The sequence below is a fragment of the Mesoplodon densirostris genome, chromosome 6 (genome assembly GCF_025265405.1).
Source record: "Mesoplodon densirostris isolate mMesDen1 chromosome 6, mMesDen1 primary haplotype, whole genome shotgun sequence".
Lineage (NCBI taxonomy): Eukaryota > Metazoa > Chordata > Mammalia > Artiodactyla > Ziphiidae > Mesoplodon > Mesoplodon densirostris.
In genome coordinates this window covers 25,531,663-25,551,633 of record NC_082666.1, presented here as the reverse complement: position 1 = coordinate 25,551,633, position 19,971 = coordinate 25,531,663, and the positions used below count along the sequence as shown (strand labels likewise).

General features: G+C 50.4%; 1 protein-coding gene across 2 annotated transcripts in view; it reads left to right on the top strand.

Moving 5' to 3' along the window:
* Positions 1-19,971, top strand: part of ANKS6 (ankyrin repeat and sterile alpha motif domain containing 6) — a 55,167-nt gene that overhangs the window by 6,032 nt on the left and 29,164 nt on the right. For both annotated transcript variants that reach the window (XM_060101300.1, XM_060101299.1), the window contains exons 2-10: positions 1,864-2,360; positions 7,013-7,057; positions 7,747-7,951; positions 9,179-9,285; positions 11,354-11,502; positions 12,818-13,016; positions 13,795-13,844; positions 16,754-16,957; positions 18,042-18,195. In XM_060101300.1, coding sequence (XP_059957283.1) covers positions 1,864-2,360; positions 7,013-7,057; positions 7,747-7,951; positions 9,179-9,285; positions 11,354-11,502; positions 12,818-13,016; positions 13,795-13,844; positions 16,754-16,957; positions 18,042-18,195 — 1,610 coding nt within the window. The remainder of the gene's footprint in view (positions 1-1,863; positions 2,361-7,012; positions 7,058-7,746; positions 7,952-9,178; positions 9,286-11,353; positions 11,503-12,817; positions 13,017-13,794; positions 13,845-16,753; positions 16,958-18,041; positions 18,196-19,971) is intronic.

The window sequence follows — 19,971 nt, the reverse complement described above, 5'->3', positions numbered from 1 at the left end:
GCACAGTCTAACAGGAAGACACAATTATAGAAGGAGGGCCCAGGTACATCAGTAGGGGTGAGGACAGGGGATTGTGGGTGTTCAAGTGAGGGACCCCTGAACTGATGTGGGGAGATGATCTGGAAGCTGCTCAGAGGAGGTGAGATCTGAGCTGAGTCCTGCAGCAGGATAACGGGTGTGCTTAGACCCGTAGACAAGGACAGGAGGGTACTCTGGTCAGAAAGGCAGGATGGCAGAGGCATGGGAGGAGTATAACTGCTGAGTGCAGGTGAGCATGGCAGTACAGTGCGGGAGGTGGGAGGAAGTAAGGTTGACGAAGTTGGCAGGCCTTTTCGGGCAGTGGGAAGTGGGGGAGTGGCCATGAGATTTAGGTTTGGGGAATGTCATTATGGAGGATGGGCAGGGAGACAGGCTGGGGTTGCAGCTCTCCTCATTTCTGCCAGATTCTGTACACTCTTGGAGAAGAGGCCAGACAGGCCCAGTTCCCCTGCAGCTGGGGAAGCCAGTTCACCAAGCTCTCCCTCCGAGCTCCGCAGGCTGAGTGACCCGGTGCTGTTCAGGTTCACATCCCAGAAGGTATTTATAAGTTCAAAACAGAGTTCAATCTTGGCTCTGCCTCCACAGGGAGGAGGGAGGCCCTGGGTTTAGATGAAGCACAAAACCGCTTCCGTAAAGGAGGGGAACGCCACAAGAGATTCACTGGAAAAGCTGCCTTGCAGATACAGACCTCATGCCGGCATTACGGTCTTGTAAAACCTGGCACCGCCGGCCCCTCTCTTCTTGTTCTTTCCTTTTAGTCCAAGGCTCCTTCCAGCTCTGAGCCCAGAACTATTGCGCCAACCCCAAGCGCTGCAAAACAGAACTCTTCTGCCCTCTGGTGGCAGACGAAGGAAGAGATTTTGCTGGGAAAAGGCATCTGTTTTCCTCTTCCTGGTATCAGAGTTGGTGGGTGCGTGTCTGTCTCCCCAGCGTCCCAGCCAGGCAGTCGCTCAAGCTTCCCTGGAGAGGGTCTGGCCCAGGTCGGATTCTCAGCTGCCAGCAGGGGACATGCCAGCCAGAAGGTGGCAGCAGGCCTCTGGCGAGAGGTGCCCCCGCCCGCCTCCGCTGACCACAGCTACGCCACACTTCTTGGCATGGGGTCCGCTGTCTCATCTTGAAGGACGTTCTGTGCATGTGTGTTTGGGGCTGGGAAGGGTAGACGTGAGTCAGACATGGACCCTGCCTGTGGGGAATGAGAACACAGTCAGAGAGGGAGCTTGCCCAGCTCTGAAGCAGAATCACACGAACTCTCTGCGATGTGGGAAGCAGCGGGGTGTAGGGAAAAGCGGGAGGGCAGCAGGATTCAGACAGACCTGGGTTCTGACCCTGTGGCCACCTCTCACCAGCTGGGTGACCTTGGCCTGTTGTGTGATGTAAAATGTTTAAATGATTACAATTATAATAGCTAACATTTTTGTGGTGCTTCCTTTGGCCAAGCACTGTTCTAGGTGCTTTATGTATATTTTATATTTATATATATTAACTCATTTAATCCTCCACAGCCCTTGAAGTAGATATAATCATATCCCCATTTTAGAGATGAGGAAATGAAGGCACGAAGAAGCTAAAATTCTTTCTCCAGGTAATGCAGCTACTGGTTGGCAGAGCTGGATTGGAAACTAGACAGGGCGGTGGCTTGCCTTTGTGATGGTGTGTATGCAGGGCCAGCACAGTGCCTGGCAGCAGAAGAAGGCCTTTGATTATAAGCAGCTATTACAACTTTAATAGTTAATGATTCAATAATTAATAATTAAATGATTACATGAGCTGTCTCCTCATCACTGCCCCATGTTTAGTGTCACTAATTGTCCATCTTCCTGGCAGATTTGGACATGTGAGCGTGGCACACCTCCTTTTGGATCACGGGGCTGATGTCAATGCCCAGAACCGGCTGGGGGCCAGTGTGCTCACCGTGGCCTCTCGGGGTGGCCACCTGGGCGTGGTGAAGCTGCTCCTGGAAGCCGGTGCCTTCGTGGACCATCACAAACCCTCAGGCGAGCAGGCAGGGGACAGCAGGGACGAGCTCCTGGACGTCACAGCCCTGATGGCCGCCATCCAGCACGGACATGAGGCTGTGGTACGTCTGCTGATGGAGTGGGGTGCAGACCCCAACCACGTGGCCCGCACTGTGGGCTGGAGCCCGCTGATGCTGTCGGCACTCCTCGGGAGGCTTGGCACGGCCCAGCAGCTGGTGGAGAAGGGGGCCAACCCGGACCACCTCAGCGTGCTGGAGAAGACCGCCTTCGAGGTCGCACTTGACCGCAAGTACAGGGACCTTGCAGACTACCTGGACCCGCTGACCACTGTCAGACCCAAGACAGGTCAGGTTGCGCCACCGCTAAACTACCCCCTCATCCCGCCGTGGCCTCACAGGGGACCCCAGATTGTGTTTAAACGGCAAACGCCGAGGGGTGCCCAAACAGAAGGGCATGTGGAAATCAGTCCAGCCTGCGGGGTAGTGGGACTTAAGATGTGCCGTGGGGGAGAATCAGGCAGGGGTGCCTGCCACGTGCAGGTTCCTGGCCCACCCTCCCTCCAGAGAGTGATTTGGTAGCTCTCATAGCAGCCTGGAAACCTGCACAGCAAGGCCCCTCCTTCCTAACCAGATGATTCTGGTGCAGGAGGTTCTGGGATCCTTCTAGAATGGGTCAGCAAACTTCTGTAAAGGACCAGATAATAAATATAGTATTTTAGGCTTTGTGGGCCACACAGTCTCTGTCGTAACCACTCAATTCTGCTAGAATGAAAGCAGCCTACGTGATATGTCAAGTAGTGGGCGGGGCTGGTGACCAGGAAAACCATCATTCTAAAAACAGGCACAGGGGTAGTTTTGGCAACCCCTGCTCTAGAACAGTGTGCCTAACCTCAGCTGCCAATGACCAGTCCCCAGAGACTAATTCACATAAAATTTAGCCTACTTTTCTGTTGTGTTTTTTCAACACCTATTAGTGTATCCTGTTTCTTTTTTCTTTTTGCCATCTTTCTGGCACTTAAAGAGATGTCTAAACTTGCCATCTTTCTGGCACTTAAAAGAGATGTCTAAACAATCCTTAGCAAATCTGCTACAGGACATATGTTTCAAAACCTCTAGTTCATCATGTGCAGTAGAATCGTGTAATGCAGAGTCACACAGCCTCAATACCCTCTGTCTGTGATGCTCTGATTTCAGTGGCAGGCCTGAGACAGCCTGGGCTGTAAGGCTGGGCTGCAGCATGTGAGCACGTAGGACTGGAAGGTAAAACTTGGAAGAAAAGGTCGTCAGACAGACAGGCTAAAAAGACTTGAAAGTGTTGAAAGGTTTGAACCATCCAAAGAATATGCAGTAGTCCTGTCAATCACTTTGTAAATCAACTACACTTCAATCAAAAAAAAAAAATTCAAATGGCCAATAAAAAAAAAGTTCCATCAATCAAAAGATGCTGCACATATGGGAAATGCTTATTAGAAATACACTATCGGGTCAAATAACTCTGAAATAAACATGTTGAAAAACCCTGTAACAACAGAGAGATGGCGAAAATGAAGAGAATGCCAAACAGAAAGGAAAAAGAAGTAAAGTTTAGGAAAACCTGTCTGGAGCCAGGAGACCTCTTTTACTTTGTGCAGATTGGACAAGTGAGGTCCAGAGAGGAATAGAGGCTGGTCAAAGGTCACATACCAGTTAGAAGTTGAGTGACTCTCAGAAGGTGAGGGAATCCATGGGAAGAGCGCGGGGATGTGACTCCGCCCAGTTGCAGCACTTGTAGGGCCTCTGGGAGCTGGGCATGCTTGTAACTCTCTGAGCCTTCCTTTGCCTCTTGTGTAAAATGGGGTTAATGACAACTACCAGGTGGTCATGAGCAGAAAATCTGGCCTCGGGGGTGTGAGCCCTTGGGCTAGAATGTAATAGCAGTTCAGTGTTAGGTCCTGGGGAAGAGTTGCAGTCGGAAGGTAGGGCTCCAGCCTCACACAGGGTATTTTCCTTGACGCAAGGCTGCTGCCCTCCTTTAAAGGCTTTGGTTCCGTTTGTCTCTGTAGCCAAGATCGGGAAGGGGACTGCCTTCTCACGTCCCTGCTCTGCCAACAGGCAGACTCTTACCTCACCCCTGCCCCGGGGAGGTTGGCTTCAGCCATGTTGCAGGTGAGGGAGATCAGGCAACTCGCTCAAGGCCTCCACCCTAGAAGTCGACAGTCTGGAACTTGCATCCTGCCTGTAGCCACTGAGCTGTGCCTCTTGTACTACTTATTCTCCTCCTTCCTCAGATTTCCCCCAGCCGGCGTTCTGGGGTCTTAGCTCCCCACGTGCCTCCTTAGGGACTGCCCTGGCACCCTGGGAAGGCGATGCCCTCATCTCCTCAAGGTGCGGTGGGGCAGACACAGTGGTGGGTGTGCCCAAGGTCACCCTCTACCAGGATCCAACCAGCCTTGCCTGTGCTGGCCAAGGGACCTTGGACCAGCTGCCCGCGGTCTCTAAGCTTCTGTTTCGTCATCCATAAGTGGGGGACGGGAGTACCCCCTGCCTCACGGGACTGCTGTGAGGATCAAGTGAGGTCATCCCAGCCCAGAGGGAGCGCGTGAGAGATGCTGGCAGCTGCCTCACCCCTGTTACTGTAGTCATTCTATTTGATGGGACCAGGTCATGGTTATGAGCAGACTTCCCCATCGAGCAGACCAAGGTTTGAGGCTCAGCTCTCCCACTTTGTGGCTGGGCGGCCTTGTTGTGTTCATTGGCCCTCCAGGACTCCAGTGTCCTCTTTCATAAAACAGCCATAATAAATGCACTTACCTTGTGAGGTCCTATGAGCTGTGGTAAGATAATGCCTGTAAAATACATACCCCAGTGCCTGGCACATAAAGAGCAGTGAGTGGAAGCTACCAAAATGGATTTTTATTGACCATTCATTCATTCCGTTACTCTGCAAGTATTTGAGTGCCTACTATGTACCAGGCACTGTTCTAGGCACCAGCAAACAAATCAGACCTAATCCCTGCCCTTGAGGACATTGGCCTCTGTAGGCGAGACAGCCAAGAAACAGGAAATAAGCATATTAAATAAAATAAGTTACATAGTACGGTAGGTGGAAGTACCATGGTGGGGAAGAAAACAAACGGGCGAGGTGGAGGGTGTGGGAGCAGTGGAGTTGGGGCGATACAGGCCACCGTATGAAATAGGGCCATTGGGTGGCCCCCTTGAGGTGAGAGTTCAGCCTACTTGCAGGAGCTGAGGAAGTGCTCCATGCGGCCTCTCAGGGAAGAGCCTCTGGGTAGGACAGCAGCAAGGGCAAAGGCTGTGTTACTATTAATGACAGGTTATTAAATGAAAACATTAGGCCCCAGCTTTTTTTGTGAGATGCCAGGAAATCCACCCCCCACCGGGGCCTTGGAGATCCCCAGCTCTCTCCCTTGCATTAGCTGCAGGACAGGATATCTTTTGAGGCTGTAACTGTCCTAGTGACACCCTCCCCACCCCCACTGTGGTTGTTCCTTGGGCTATGGAAGGGTCCCTGGAGTTGCTCTGATACTGATGCAAAAACTGGAGCCTGGAGTGAGGAAGGGACCAGCCCAGGGTCACTGGGCATCAGGCGCAGCTGCCGCAGCTTCCTGGGGGTGAGACTAGACTGTCAGTGATTCATTTGCACCAGAAGATTGCTTAGCAACCAACACTAGGGCCAGGTGACACACTCTTTTCTGTCAAAGGGTCTTGGCATGAGAAGGCCCTGGCCCACAGCAAACTAGACTCTTAAACACTTAAAGGAACGAGACATATTTTTTGAAACCAAAACACAGAATCATTTCTTAATAGTATTTCAAAGGCAAAATTAGACACTTGGTTCCATGGCCCTGTGTATACTTCCTTATAAGAGCCCTGGAGTTAACTAGTACCTTTTCTGGGGTGGGTGTTGGTCACTAGGAAAGATAACAAAAATTGCTTTTTTTTTAGAATAGAGCCTAAGAATTTCTGAAGCATTTTCCCATCTATATTATCCACCCCTGCAACAACCACATGGTCCCCATGTTAGTGTGTTGTCCCCATATTAATGATGAGACGGATCTCTCTGGAAACATGCATTCAGATTTGGGTACTCTGACTCCAGACTCCGTGCTCCTTGTGCCACGCTGCACCTTCCTCCCAGCTGCCGGAGGGGATGGATCTGGACCAGGGATTTGGCCCAGAGTCACAGGTTTCCTCCTGCAGCTGCTCCATCCCCCCAGAGTTAGTCAAAGGAAGTCTTACATTTGCACACCAGCAAAGAGCCTGGTCATGAGGATGGATGCTTTCTGACAGGAAGGAGCAGGGTACCCGCTAGCTCCAGCTTTGAGGAAGATGACAGAGAGCAGATGAGGGAGGGGCTGGCCCTGGGTGGGCGCAGCAAGGCCCAGCTCAAAGACATCAGTTGGGCAGTCGCCTGCTGGGAGCTGCATCTGCAAGTCTGGGGTAGGGGTGACTTTCAGAATCATTCAGATGGCTGCTTATTTGGGAAGGAAAGCAAATATTAGCATTGGCTCTTCTGGTGGCCATGACCATGAGCTCCTCTGGGATTAGCTGCTCAGTGTCTCAGGGGGTCCTCTGCTCTGGAATTACTTCATGGTTGTACATTTAGTTTTTAGAATAAAAGAATCATTGTTTCTTTTTAAAATCTTCATAGGAATCCAGATTTTTCCAAGACTGTACTTTTCCGTTCTATCTGAGAAAGGCCATCCCAGAGTTTGGAATGCTAAAAATGACTGCTTTATGAGTTGTGGGATCGGGAAATGGGCCGCTCATTCATGTTTTCTTGGCCAGATGACCTCCCACAATCTGTGTCTGAAGCATTTTCAGACACTCTGACAATAGCCCTTCCAGAAGGTCTGCTGGAGTCATCTCAGGTCTCTGATTAGACTGCTTTTGAGAAGCAGATCATTTTTAAAGCTAGGCTGGGTCATTACACCCTTGTGACTTTTTTGTTGTTTCAAACCTTTCCGTGGTTAACTTGTAAAATCTTTGTTTACCCAGATGAGGAGAAAAGGCGACCTGATATTTTCCATGCATTGAAAATGGGTAAGCGCTTTAGAAAATCTTTTTGGATGTTTAAGAATACAGTGCTATTTTTTTCCAACCTAATTAATGCTTACAGTCCTTTTCAAGGCCACCCAGAGTATTTGAGAAAGAAACAGGCATTTTGTTGTTTTCTGACTCTAGTTTCACCCAGGGAGGTTCAGACCCTGGAGTCTGATAGTCATGCTGTTTTACACACAGATTCCAGACTGCTCTCTCAGGCCCCCTGTGCCTCTCCGGCTAAACCCTGTGGCTATGTCCTGGCTTTTACTTACCTCTAAAATGCCTGGCTTCCCACCTACCCACTCCACTCTCTTTGTAATGAAGGGCTGTTTAGCCTAATATTGCCTCTCCTGAAATAGACACCCCACCTCCAGGAAGCTCGCCCTTATCCTCACCTCTCAGGGAGATCTGAGCTCTCCTTCTGCATGCACATTGCCCTTCATCACCATTCTTTTAAGATATCAGTAACGTCTCTCTTTTGGTAAAGCTGTTTGTGTGCTTGCCTCCATCCCTCCTAGACGGAAGGATTTGAGAGTGCGGGCTACCTCTGACTCATCTTTGTAGCCCCTGCGATGCCCAGTAGCCCAGTGCAGAGGCTGGCTTAGCACATCTGTTACATGAAGCCACTGGGTAAATAATTCTGCGGTACCAGGCCCACGGATCACCAGGACTTCTGCTTCTGTTTGCAGGAAACTTCCAGCTGGTCAAAGAGATTGCCGATGAAGACCCCAACCACGTGAACCTGGTTAATGGGGATGGGGCGACCCCACTGATGCTGGCAGCTGTCATGGGGCAGCTGCCTCTGGTGCAGCTACTGGTTGAGAGGCATGCTGACGTGGACAAGCAGGACAGCGTGCATGGCTGGACGGCCCTCATGCAGGCCACCTACCACGGGTCAGTGCCAGCTCCACTCCCTCAGTGGGGAGGCTAAGGTGTCCCGGACTGAAATAGGGTTCCTGATGGATTTCTGGTACCGAGATGCTACAGATAAGCCCCCCAATTATGAAGATGTTGAGGCACTCAAGACTAAAAGCCACGCAGGCTCAGTCTGTCCTGCATTCCTACCCTTTGTGTCCAGATTTCCTGTTGCCTTGGCACACAGTTTCACCTGTGGCCATGAGAAACCATGCAGAAGGAAGGTTTTTTTTTTTTTTGTTGTTGTTGTTGTTGTTACACGGGCCTCTCACTGCTGTGGCCCCTCCCCTTGTGGAGCACAGGCTCCAGACGCACAGGCTCAGCGGCCATGGCTCACGGACCCAGCCGCTCCGCGGCATGTGGGATCCTCCCGGACCGGGGCACGAACTCATGTCCCCTGCATCGGCAGGTGGACTCTAAACCACTGCGCCACCAGGGAAGCCCTAGAAGGAAGGTTTTATACTGAAAGATAAGTTTCAGTTGAGCAAACAGATTAGTTCTTTTGGAATTTCACATTGATGTATATAGCAGCCCCCCTGTTGCCCCTGTTGGGAATGAACATCGGCCATTTGTACCACTGGCTTCTCGTCTGATGGCGAGGCTTGTCCTAGCCCTCGTTTTGCATAGGCGTCAGCGTCGACTAGTGCTTTTGAATCCCTTCTCATCCAGTCATCCCTCTGCCCTCCTGGATGCCTCCTCCTTGGGGTGGGCTTGACCAAGAGGCAGGGATCTGCATGCAGCCTTATACCTGCTCAGTGATCTGATTCCAAATTAGGGGCTCCACCCTTGTCCTGCTTCAGGTGATCAGAGCAGTCTCCTGCGTCCTTTTGAAGTGGTTTCTTTCCTCATTTGATAGGCCGCAGACTTCCGCACCAAACACCCTGGCCTGCGGGAGGCTTCACGTTTCAGCTGCAGGAGTCCTGATTTGGGGCTGGAGGGGCAGGGCCTGCATGTGGTCCTGGGGGCCAGTAGTTTGGGGGCAGAGCCCTTGGTTTTTGTTTTGTCTGTGGAAGGAGCACTCAGGCTTTGATTTCTGTCATGGCTGTCCACAGTGTAGGGAACAAGGGCTGGGAGACACAGCTTTCCAAGCCCTTTTACAGGTGCAGAGATGCTGCTGTGGTTAAAGCCACCACCCATGTTGCCCAGAAGCAAGGCCATGCTCTCCCTTTCAGTGGGTCTCACTCTGGCTTTTTCTTTCTTCCACAGGAACAAGGAGATTGTCAAATATCTGCTAAACCAAGGAGCTGATGTCACTCTTCGTGCAAAAAACGGGTACACGGCCTTTGACCTAGTGATGCTGCTGAGTGATCCTGGTGGGTTGTTTCTGGAAAAGAGTTTTAAGCCTGCCGGGTTCTCTGGCTGGGAATCGAGATAATCACCTGTGATTAAGCACTTGCTTATTCAAGGGGGAAGCCACTCTCAAACTCCCAGAGCTCCCCACACAGCCTCAGGCAAGTCTTCACTCCCTCCAAGGAGGGCGGAGCTGGGACCAGGTAGTCCCTGAGGCCTCTCTCACCTCCAGCCTTCTGGGAGTCTCCAGGAGGGAAGGCCTTGGCAGTCCGCACAAATCCTAGATTGGTATTTGTGCTCCCAGCCGGAAACTGATTGACTCAGGAGGAAACAGGCCCCTCTCACGAGCAGAATTAGACGAAGCAGTGACCCCCCCGTGGCTTAATTGTGTAGGTGGAGGCTCCAGGTCAAGGGTCCTGTGCTGGAGGTGTCGTCATGACTAAGCCCCCAGCTGGCACCTCAGACCCTCCCCCACTTTGACAGGCCTTCCTCTGGGACCTGGGGCTTCCAATTAGCCAGCTCAGGGGGCAGGGTCTGTCTTACCTATTGTCTCTCTTGTGACCCCCGAGTTTCAGCCCAGAGCGGGAGAAGCTGGGAGGCCTTCCTGGCCCACAGGCTCTGAGCCCTGAGCCGGATTCTAAGCAGCTGGCGGTGGAGGGGAGGACTTTGCCTCCTCGGTGTCTGGTGGAGGGACTTCTGCGACCTCCCTTAGCTGTGGAGGTGGCAGGCCGAGTGCCCTTCCTCACCGCCAGCATCACCTCCCTCGCCACCCTCCCCGCCTGCGGGCCCCACGCATCACAGATACGGGCTGGTCCTGTTGTATCCTTGAAGAGCAGTGAGGGCAGCAGAGCTCCTCGTCTGCTTGTAGAGGGGCGGAGCCCGGGGTCTGGGAGGACTTGAGCCCTGCTGGAGAGGTAGCGCCGTCCACCCAAGTGCAGTGATCTCGCTCGTCACCTGCCTAGGGTTCACATCATTCAGAATCAGTCTCCCGGGGACCCTGGGCTCCTCCCACACACGCTTTCCTCTGACAGACCCGTCTCTTTCCCTGTGTCTCTTCCCGCCCCCCACTTCGCCCCCACTCCCTTTCCCAATAAAACAATCTACCCCAATGGATTTTCTTTTTCCTAGTGGGTTTTCAAATGAAGTTTTTGCCTGAAATTTTCGAAGAAACACATGCTTATTATTGAACACTTGGAGAGAAAAAAAGGAAACAGTCACCAAGAGAAAAGCATTATTAATAGTTGGTAGTATTTTTTTCTCAGTCCTGTTGTTTTTTCAATAGCCTAGTTGAGTTAATAATAACTAATACTACTTGACCTTTCTTAAGCACTTACTGTATGTTAGGAATTACCTCAAATCCTCCAGATACCTTTATGTGGCGGTACTAATGTCACCTCTTAATCTACCTGCAGTTACATGGCCAGGGAGGAACAGAGGCAGAATTCAAACCTCGGTCATCTGGCTGTAGAGGCTGTACTTTAAAAAAAAAAAAAAAAAAAAAAACAACAGCTGTTTTATTTTACTTATTATTTGTTTTTAATAAATTTATTTATTTATTTATTTATTTATTTTTGGCTGCGTTGGGTCTTCGTTGCTGTGCGCGGGCTTTCTCTAGTTGCAGCAAGTGGTCTTCGTTGCAGTGCACGGGCTTCTCATTGCGGTGGCTTCTCTTGTTGCGCAGCACAGGCTCTAGGCACGCGGGCTTCAGTAGTTGTGGTGCACGGCTCCGTGACATATGGGGTCTTCCCAGACCAGGGCTCGAACCCATGTCCCCTGCATTGGCAGGCGGATTTTTAACCACCGCGTCACCACGGAAGTCCCGAGCCTGTACTTTTTAAAACCCACCACCCCTCTGCCTTCCTGGTAGGACAAGACTTCTGGCTTTTATTTCTGGTTAAGTGGGTTAAGCCCTGCTCACCTGTTTGCCACCTTTTGAAGAGCCAGTGGAGAGGCAGGGATGCCTTGATCCTGGAGTAACAGGCTCTGGAGCTGTGGGGCTGAGTTCTCAGGCTGATGGGGGTCATCTTGGGCCCCCACCCCATGGCCCAACCGACATATTTGCAGGTAAAATGCTGCCTTTTGTGTCCATAGACACGGAACTTGTTCGACTGCTGGCATCTGTCTGCATGCAGGTGAATAAAGACAAAGGCCGGCCCAGCCACTCACCACCCCCACCCCACTCGAAGGTCCAACAGCCCTGGAGTGTCCCAGTGCTGCCTGATGACAAAGGCGGACTTAAGGTTTGCCTTTTCTTGTCTTAAATGGCGTCAGAGAGCCAGGCCAGAATGGGTGAAGGGGGGAGATGCTTGCCGCTTCCTTGTTACCCAGGGCTGGTGTAGGCTGGGGTGGGGGCCCCAGTAGGGGCAGGAAGTAAGCTGGAGGTGAGCAATAGGGAATGGTGGGGACCAGGGAAAACTGGGGTGATCGTAACCACTTAGTGGCCTTAGTCGCTGCTTTGCAAATATGTGTGTCCATGTTGCCACATGTTCCCATCTTTTTCAGGAGAAGCTAGAAACCCAGATTTTGATGCAGAGACACAATTTATAAATGTAGGGAATTTAAACATTTTTTTTGCATGATGTAGTACTGAGCTGGCCAACCTTGAACACCTCTTCTTCCAGGCTATCTGTCTGTGGCCTGTGCTTTAGTGTGGAAAGTATTTGCTGATTGCACCATTCTAGGATCTCCCTGCGGTCCACAGACCCCCGTCAGCTTCTTCTGGAAACCTCAAAACCAAGCTCCAGTTGCCTATTTCTAAACTGCAAGCTGAATGTTTCTCTTTGAATTTCTTATCCTCCCAGCCCTGCTCTGCTTGTTGGAAATCAAAATTATTTTTTCTCTTGTCCTGGCTGGGGTTCTAGCACCTTCTCAGATCTGCAGACTTAGCATTCTTCTCATGTTCATCGCTCACTCAGGCCCCTGGATTCTTCCTCACAGTGTTGTTTGCATAGTTCTCTTCATTTCTGCCTCACTGCCATCTCTGTAGGCCAGGCCCTCACAGCCTCCCTTTGGCACTGTGCCAATAACCTCTGAGCTATCGTGGGATTATGTAGACACCCTAGGTGTGGCACCTGTCCTCTCTTTAGGTGGGAAGGCATCAGCTACAGGAGCAGATGGTCCAGGCCTTGGTGTGGACACCCTGACACCTCTCACATTGTTACTGGAATAGGGGGAAGGAGGTTATGCAGTAATAGATGTTAACGTGTTTGGTATTGCCTCTGTGTCCATCTGTCTGTCCCTGTTCGACTGTAAGACATTGAGCAAGTTGATATCCCTGGGTCTGTGTTTCTCTATCTGTGCAATAAGGAGATTGATTAGAAGAGGGTTAGCAAATAGGGTTCACTGCCAACTCCAGCCTATTGGAAAGGCCCCCTAAGGGCTGGGTCAGGAAGGATTTAGAAAGAACCATGGCTTTTGGGAAAGGGTGCTATAAGGTTGATTGGTAATGCCCGCAGTGGTCCCAGGAGGGGGGGGGGAAGCACGTGTGGCGTGTGGTCACTGTCCCTGGGCTAGGTGTTCTTGGGGCATGACTTCTGCTCTGCACTTCCTTGGCAGTCCTGGTGGAACCGAATGTCCAATCGGTTCCGGAAGCTCAAACTGATGCAGACACTGCCCCGTGGGCTGTCTAGCAACCAGCCATTGCCTTTCTGTGATGAGCCAGAGCCAGCACTGGACTCCACAATGAGGGCGCCCCCCCCAGACAAGACGAGCCGCTCTGGGCTCCCCGACGTGACCCCCACGACCAAAGACAATGGTAAGAAGAAGTTGCATGTGTGGTAGAATTTCCAGAATGGTCAAACCCTGAACCTTTTTGTCCTCATCCTCTTCCCTTTGTCCCACCTCCTGGGCTGATGCCAGAGGTGAGATGCTGTTGGAATGTGACACTGGGGCAGAGTGGCTGGTCTGGCAAAGAAGGGACATAATTGCTGTCAGTGTGGTAGAATGGGAAAGCTGGTGGCACAGGTCTCAGGCTCCTGTCCCACACGCCCTGTTGAGAGACCACTGGCCAGTCACTGCCTCTCTCTTGCCTTCGATTGGTGATTTTCCCACCTGCCAAATGTGATTGCTCTTGCACCGACAGTGTTTTGAAATAGAGTGAATTACCAGGGTTGGGCTGGGGGTAGTGAGCTCCCCACCACTGGATGTATTCAACAGATTGGATGACTTTGCCAGGGCACTGAAGGAGATTCCCACACTGATTGGGACGTCAATTAGATCAGATCCCTTCTAACAGTCAGACTTCCCACACCCAGACTAGATCCTTTGGCACCACTGTTTGAGACAGACTATTGAGCTGGAGGTGCCACTGTCTGACCCAGCATGACAGTGGTTTATGGAAAAGCTGAAAACACACTCTAAGGTACCTTTTAAGTGCTTTCCTTCTATTCAGATATAGAATACCAATTATTATTAAATATTTAATCACTCAGGAGAGTTGGTTTTCCAGGATGAAGGCTGACCTGGTCACTTGTCCTCATGCCGTGAACTCTTTGTGGGGGGGTCATTTCAGGAAACTTCTATTTGTTTCTCAGGTCCTGGGAGCACAAGAGGAGAAAAGGAAGATGTGTTATTGACAACCATGGTGAGTGTGGGGCTTTTCTAAAAGCATTTCAAGTCTCTACCAATCGTTAGGGGATTGATTTCTAAGGAGGGATGTAGGCGTTTGTCTTTGTGGTGGTTACAGATGGGGTCGATATCAAAATGTGTAACAGTGGGTATATCTCTGGCACCGAGAAATCAGGACAGATACCAGCCCTGAATTGCAGGTAAGGCTGTGCTGGTGCTTAGCAACCAGAGGTAATCCCCGATCGTGTTCTCAGGGAGGCAGTGCTGAGGACAGGGGCCTTGTAGGGATAGGAACTGATGGGTGACATTGAACTCACCCTTTTGGTTATGGAAAGCCAAGGAGAGAGGAGTCAGAGAGGAGGGTATGTCTCCAGCCTGAGAGAGGCCTCAGTTTCCTCATCTATAAATTAGAGATGTATCAGGATTAGGCTCAGCTCTGAGTAACAGAAAATCCCCAAATAACTGGCATAAATGTATGACAGCATCACATTTCTGTCAAGTAAGTGAAGTTCAAGACTAGTTCATTGTTCCATAGAGTTTGGGACCTAGGCTCCTTTTACCTGTTGGTCTCCCAGCCATGGCTACTACTACCAAGGTCACCTTTTGGTCCAAGATGGCTGCCAGAGCTCTGTACATTACTACCTCACTCCAGCTGACAGGAGAGATGAGGGGAGAAGAGGTGACCATAGGCACATGCCAGGTGTCTTTAAAGAAGTTTCCTGAAAACTCACACATCACCTTTGCTTACATTAATTGGGCCAGAATTTAGTCACATGGCCCATTCACACTGCACAGGAGGCTGGGAAATGAAGTCTTTGTTCCGAGTGGTCGTGTGCCCATCTAAATATCAGGTGTGTCTGCTGAGGAAGATATCGAGGATGGACATTAGGTGATAGCTAGCCTTCTCTAACTTAGGGGATGCTATCTCTCATGGTTGTGGTTTTTTAATGAGATCATCCCCAGGAAGTTCTTCACGTAGTGGCTGGCCCAGAATGAGCTCTCATTTATCTACTGTGTGACCTTGGACATGTTACCTCACTTCTCTGGGCTTCATTTCTCTTCTCTGAAGTGAGAGTCTCCTGGTTGGAGTTGGGCTCAAGTCCCTTTAGCTCTGAGGCCCTAATCTGGAGGCTGGCCAGGAGGGGGCAGTATTGGAGAGAAGAAGGGAGCAGAGGGGCCCCCAAAAGACTAAGCTGCCCCGGGACCTGCGGAGCCCTGACCAGGATCTGCCCGCGCTGCCCTGCTGTGTAATAGGCGTGAACTGGTGTCTGCACGCTGACTGTGGGACTTGTACCGCCCAACATTTGATAATGTTATTAAATAGCAATAATTACTTTCAGTATGAAGACAGAAATGCTGTTATTGAAATTTTGGAAGATGCAGTTAAAGTATAAAGAAAAGTAAAATTGCCCTTGATCACACATCCAGATATAATCATGATTGACATTTTGTGGCATATATCTTTTGAGTATTTTTCCTAATCATTTTTTCACATCTGTGAATATGATATCGTGTTATATATAATAAACAAATACTTAACACAGCACTAAGTATGTACCAGCCAAATGCTTATTAACTATTTGCTGCACTTTACATATATTCACTCACTTAATATCCCCAACAACCATGCCAGGTCAGGCACTGTTATCTTCCCCATATCGTGCTGAACCTGGTGTATTAACAGGTTGTCATGACCATCTTTTCTGTGTCAGAAACACTCTTTGGTCCCATCACATCCAATGGCTGCAAGATGAACATTCCCTCATGGGACTGTGCCCTCATCTCTTTATCTAAGACTGACCTTCTGGACTTTGGGTTTCCTAGTTTTTCATTATTTTAACAGCTCTGATGAATACCCTTAGGCAGATGAGGTTGTCGAGGCCCAGAGGGGACAGCCCTTATTCACGGACTCTCAGAAAAGCAGGACAGAGCCAGGGTGGGAACCCAGGATGCCCACCCTCCCATCTTGTTGCTCTCCTGTCCCACCTCCTCATGCCCTCTAGAGGGCACCAGTGTGCCTGCCTGCCCCGTGGCAGATGGAGGATGGCCACGGGTGCTCTGCTGAGTGGGCGTTTGCAGCCATCGTTGCGGAGATGCCCACCTGCCTGGCTCCCGAGGCAGGTTTAGCTGTGGTATGCCCTTCCCTGCAAAGCACCATCTGGCATCAAGTTCACTGTCTTTTCTTAATTAAAGTTAGCTTGGACTGTGTGAAAGCTTTTCCTTGACAATCCGCCAGTCATCATTGTGTGGATTTTATACTGACCCCAAATCACATTTTCAAAACTTAAATTGCAGTTAAAGATGTCAGAAGTGGGAGGTGTGGCTGGAGTAGGAAGGAGGTGGTGGGATGGGGAATGGGAGGGTTGGCTGGGTTCACAGAGAGCCAGCCTGGGCCTTTCAGTACCCTCATCCCCTCCTGAAACCCCCAGCTCTGGTCACACCAGTGTCCTTGCAATTCTGCGCGCTGGTCTTGCTCGTCTTGCCTCCAGGCCTTTCCACATTCTCTTCCCTCGGTCTGCAGTGCCCTTTCCCCCAACCTCTCTGTTGTCCTTTGGGCTCAGCTCAAGTGCCCCCCCACCCACAAGATGCCCTCTCTACCTGCAGGGAGAGGTGGCCCCTCCCCTGTGCTGCCCCATCACAGCACACGTATCACCTCTTGGCTACCCCACGACTCTCCATACTCCCCGCCCCTGTTGTATGTTTCTGCTGTGGACAGACGCAAGAGAACCTGGGAGTTGGAGCAGGGCAGATGTGGGAATCGCTTGGTTGCTGGGAAGAGAGCTGAGGACATCATATGGGTTTCTGGCTTGGGTGGAGGGGTAGGTAGTGCTGCCGTTCTCTGAGAAGCAGGAGAAACCTGGAGTCTTCCTCGCAGAGCTGGGAGCCCTCTTGGAGCTTGCCTAACCCACAGCCTGTCTTTTTCAGCTTCGGAATGGAGCCCCCTTCACCAGACTCCCAAGCGACAAGCTGAAGGCAGTCATCCCCCCTTTCTTACCCCCTTCCAGCTTTGAGCTGTGGAGCTCTGATCGGTCCCGGACATGTCACAACGGGAAGGCAGACCCCATGAAGACTGTGCGGCCCCAGAGAGCCAGCAGGGGGCAACCTGTGGGCGGCGGGAGCACAGACACCGTAAGTTGTCCAGCTGACATGCTTTACACGTCACCACTCACTGACATCGTGATGTGTTGCAGGCAGAAGGGACCTGAGACCCACTAATCCAGGGGGGCTGAAGCTTTTTATTTTCTTTTAAATGAGTGATATTCTTTTGTCTAATGAAACCCTACCAAAGAACTTAATATGTAAGCAGATTAAAATGTTAGAGTGAGTGGAGTGAAAATGGGAGCCCCTCTCCTGGGAACACAGGTTGAAGACCTGATCTAATCCACCCCTCCCTTTAGTAGATGAGGAAACAGCCCAGAGAAGGGAAGTCAGTTGCTGAAGGTCACCCAGCCAAGTTGGGGCGGGGATGCTGGCACCAGAAATTAGGTTCTTGGCCTCTAATCAAGTTCCATACTACATTGCACAGGTCCAGGACCAAGCTCAACACTGGGAGACAGCTATGTGTGCTACTAGTATTTTCTTGCAACCAGAAAGTGTGACTTGTCTCCTTTTGACCACAGTGGTTTCTGACTTGGTGGCCCTCAGTGTGTCTCTGTGATATACTGAGGTAGTCCCTCTCGTTATGGGAGCTGATCTCCATATGTGTAGACTGTAAACAATGTAGATACAGTAAATGGGCAAACCGAGGACAGGGATTTAGGGCCTGACCCTGCCGCTTTGTGTCGAGTGATTGGAGAACCTCAGGGCCCCCGTCTCTGTCTGACCCCCATTGCTTGCTGCTGCCTTCCTGGACTGTCGTAATACCAAATCACTAGTTGGAGACCAAGGGCCTGGTGGCTGGAGGTACTTAAAAATGGACAGAGTGGGTTTACATTAGTCCACCACATGGGAGCAGGTGGGTGACCTGTGGGAAACGATGTCACAGGTGCTCAGCCTGAGTTAATGGTCGGTCAAGTTGTCAGCAGATAGATGGGAACTGCCATCCCTTGGGGGACTCCTAGCAGGATGAGCACCAGTGGGCAAGGACGTGCCAGTGGATGCAAGCACCAGCTGGGATGGGCCAACTGAACTCCAGGTCCCTCACCACTGTGATCTGTGCATCGGAAGGAATGAACAGCAAACCCTAACTGTGATATCCACCTTGTTCTTGCAGACTCCCGTCAGACCAGTTAAATTTCCGTCTCTCTCCAGAAGCCCAGCCTCTCCTGCCAATTCTGGAAACTTCAACCACTCACCTCATTCTTCTGGTGGCTCCAGTGGGGTAGGAGGCATGAGCAGGCACGGTGGGGAGCTGCACAACCGCTCAGGTGGGGACCCAGGCAGGCCACTCTGGGGAGGTGGGAAGATCCCTTGGGGTTGAGGGTGTGAACTGGGGACAGTCCTAGAGACCACTGCATACAACCTGTCTTTCTCGTTGATGTGCCTAAAGGATTTTGCAGTGAATTCACAATTCATAGTTTCTTCTATGCATTTTCTTAGGGCAGGGGAGGGGAAGAAATAGTCTGTAATGCTTTATTTTCTTGGAAAATTTTACAAGAAACTAAGAGAAATACATGGTGTTTTGCGGTATTTAAAATCCTTGAAGATTAAACCTTAGATATCTTCTCATCCTGACCCTTCAATGAACAGATAAGGAAACTGAAGCTCAGAGTGGGTGACAGATTTGCCCAGAGACACACAGCAGATTTGCCCAGAGACAATTAAGACTCAAAGCAAATTGCCCCACAGTTATTTTGGGCTTATTGGCATACTTTCTTTTTCTTTAATTTTAATTTTTTTCACATCATTACATTTGTTTACCATATTCTTTCAGCAAATATTGTTGACCACTTATTAGATGTGAGGCAATGTCTAGGTGATAGAGCATTTAGCAATAAAAAATTCAAAGTCAGTTCTGTAGGAAGTTGTATTCTGGTATAAACAGATAATTTTTAAAAAATCTGATGATAGTAAATACTATAAAAAACAAAACAAAACACCAGAATATGGGAATAGGTAATGAGGCTGGTTACAGGATATTTTCTAGTCCTCCCCGAGGGCATCCAGGATTAACCAAAGCCAGCTTTGCAGGAAGGCACCCTGCTTTATGCCATTACATAAGGAATGCCTGCTTCTTAATGGAAAAGCTTGAAAACCAGATAAAGAAAAAAAAAAAAGTATAATCTCACCCACTAGGGATCATTCTTAACATTTTGGTGTATATCTTCGCAAAGTACTTTAATGCATATTTATGAAAGCATAATAATAATTTATTAAGCACTTAGTGTGTGCCAGGCACAGTGCCCTTTAAATAGATTATCTCCTTCAGTCCTCCAACAACCTGTGAGGTGTCCTCTTCACTTTACAGAGGAGGGCACTGGCGCTCAGGGGAATTCAATAACTCGCCCAGGGTCACACGGCTGCAAAGTAGCAGAGGCAGGACCTGCACGCCAGCAGGCTGGCTTCCCAGTGTAGTCTGCTCTGTAACCTTTTCCCTCTTTGTACCCGTTACCACGTTGTAAACACCTCTTTATGCCAGTACACGTGTAGCTACGGCATCTTTTAAATAACCAAACAGCCTTCCACTCATATGAGGTGTCAGTTTTTGTTTTTTGGGTTTTTTTTGGTGATACGCGGGCCTCTCACTGTTGTGGCCTCTCCTGTTGCGGAGCACAGGCTCTGGAAGCGCAGGCTCAGCGGCCATGGCTCACGGGCCCAGCCGCTCCGCGGCATGCGGGATCCTCCCGGACCGGGGCACGAACCCGTGTCCCCCGCATCGGCAGGCGGACTCTCAACCACTTGCGCCACCAGGGAAGCCCGAGGTGTCAGTTTTAATTCACCAGTTCCCTCTTGTTGAACACCAAGGCTGTTCTAGATTTTTGCTCTTGTAGATCCCACTCTAAGTAATGGCTCCATAGCTCTGCGCTTGCCTGCTTGCTTAGTGATTTGCTTAATGTAAGTGCCTTTGAATCAGGGTGGCCGGGTCAGTGGGTTTGTCTGTTTTTGAAGCTTTACACTTTGCCCTCCAGAATGGCTTTACAGCAGTGCCTGCCACCTAGTAAGTGCTCTATAAATGTCAGTTATCAGTGTTCTCCCTCCAGTGC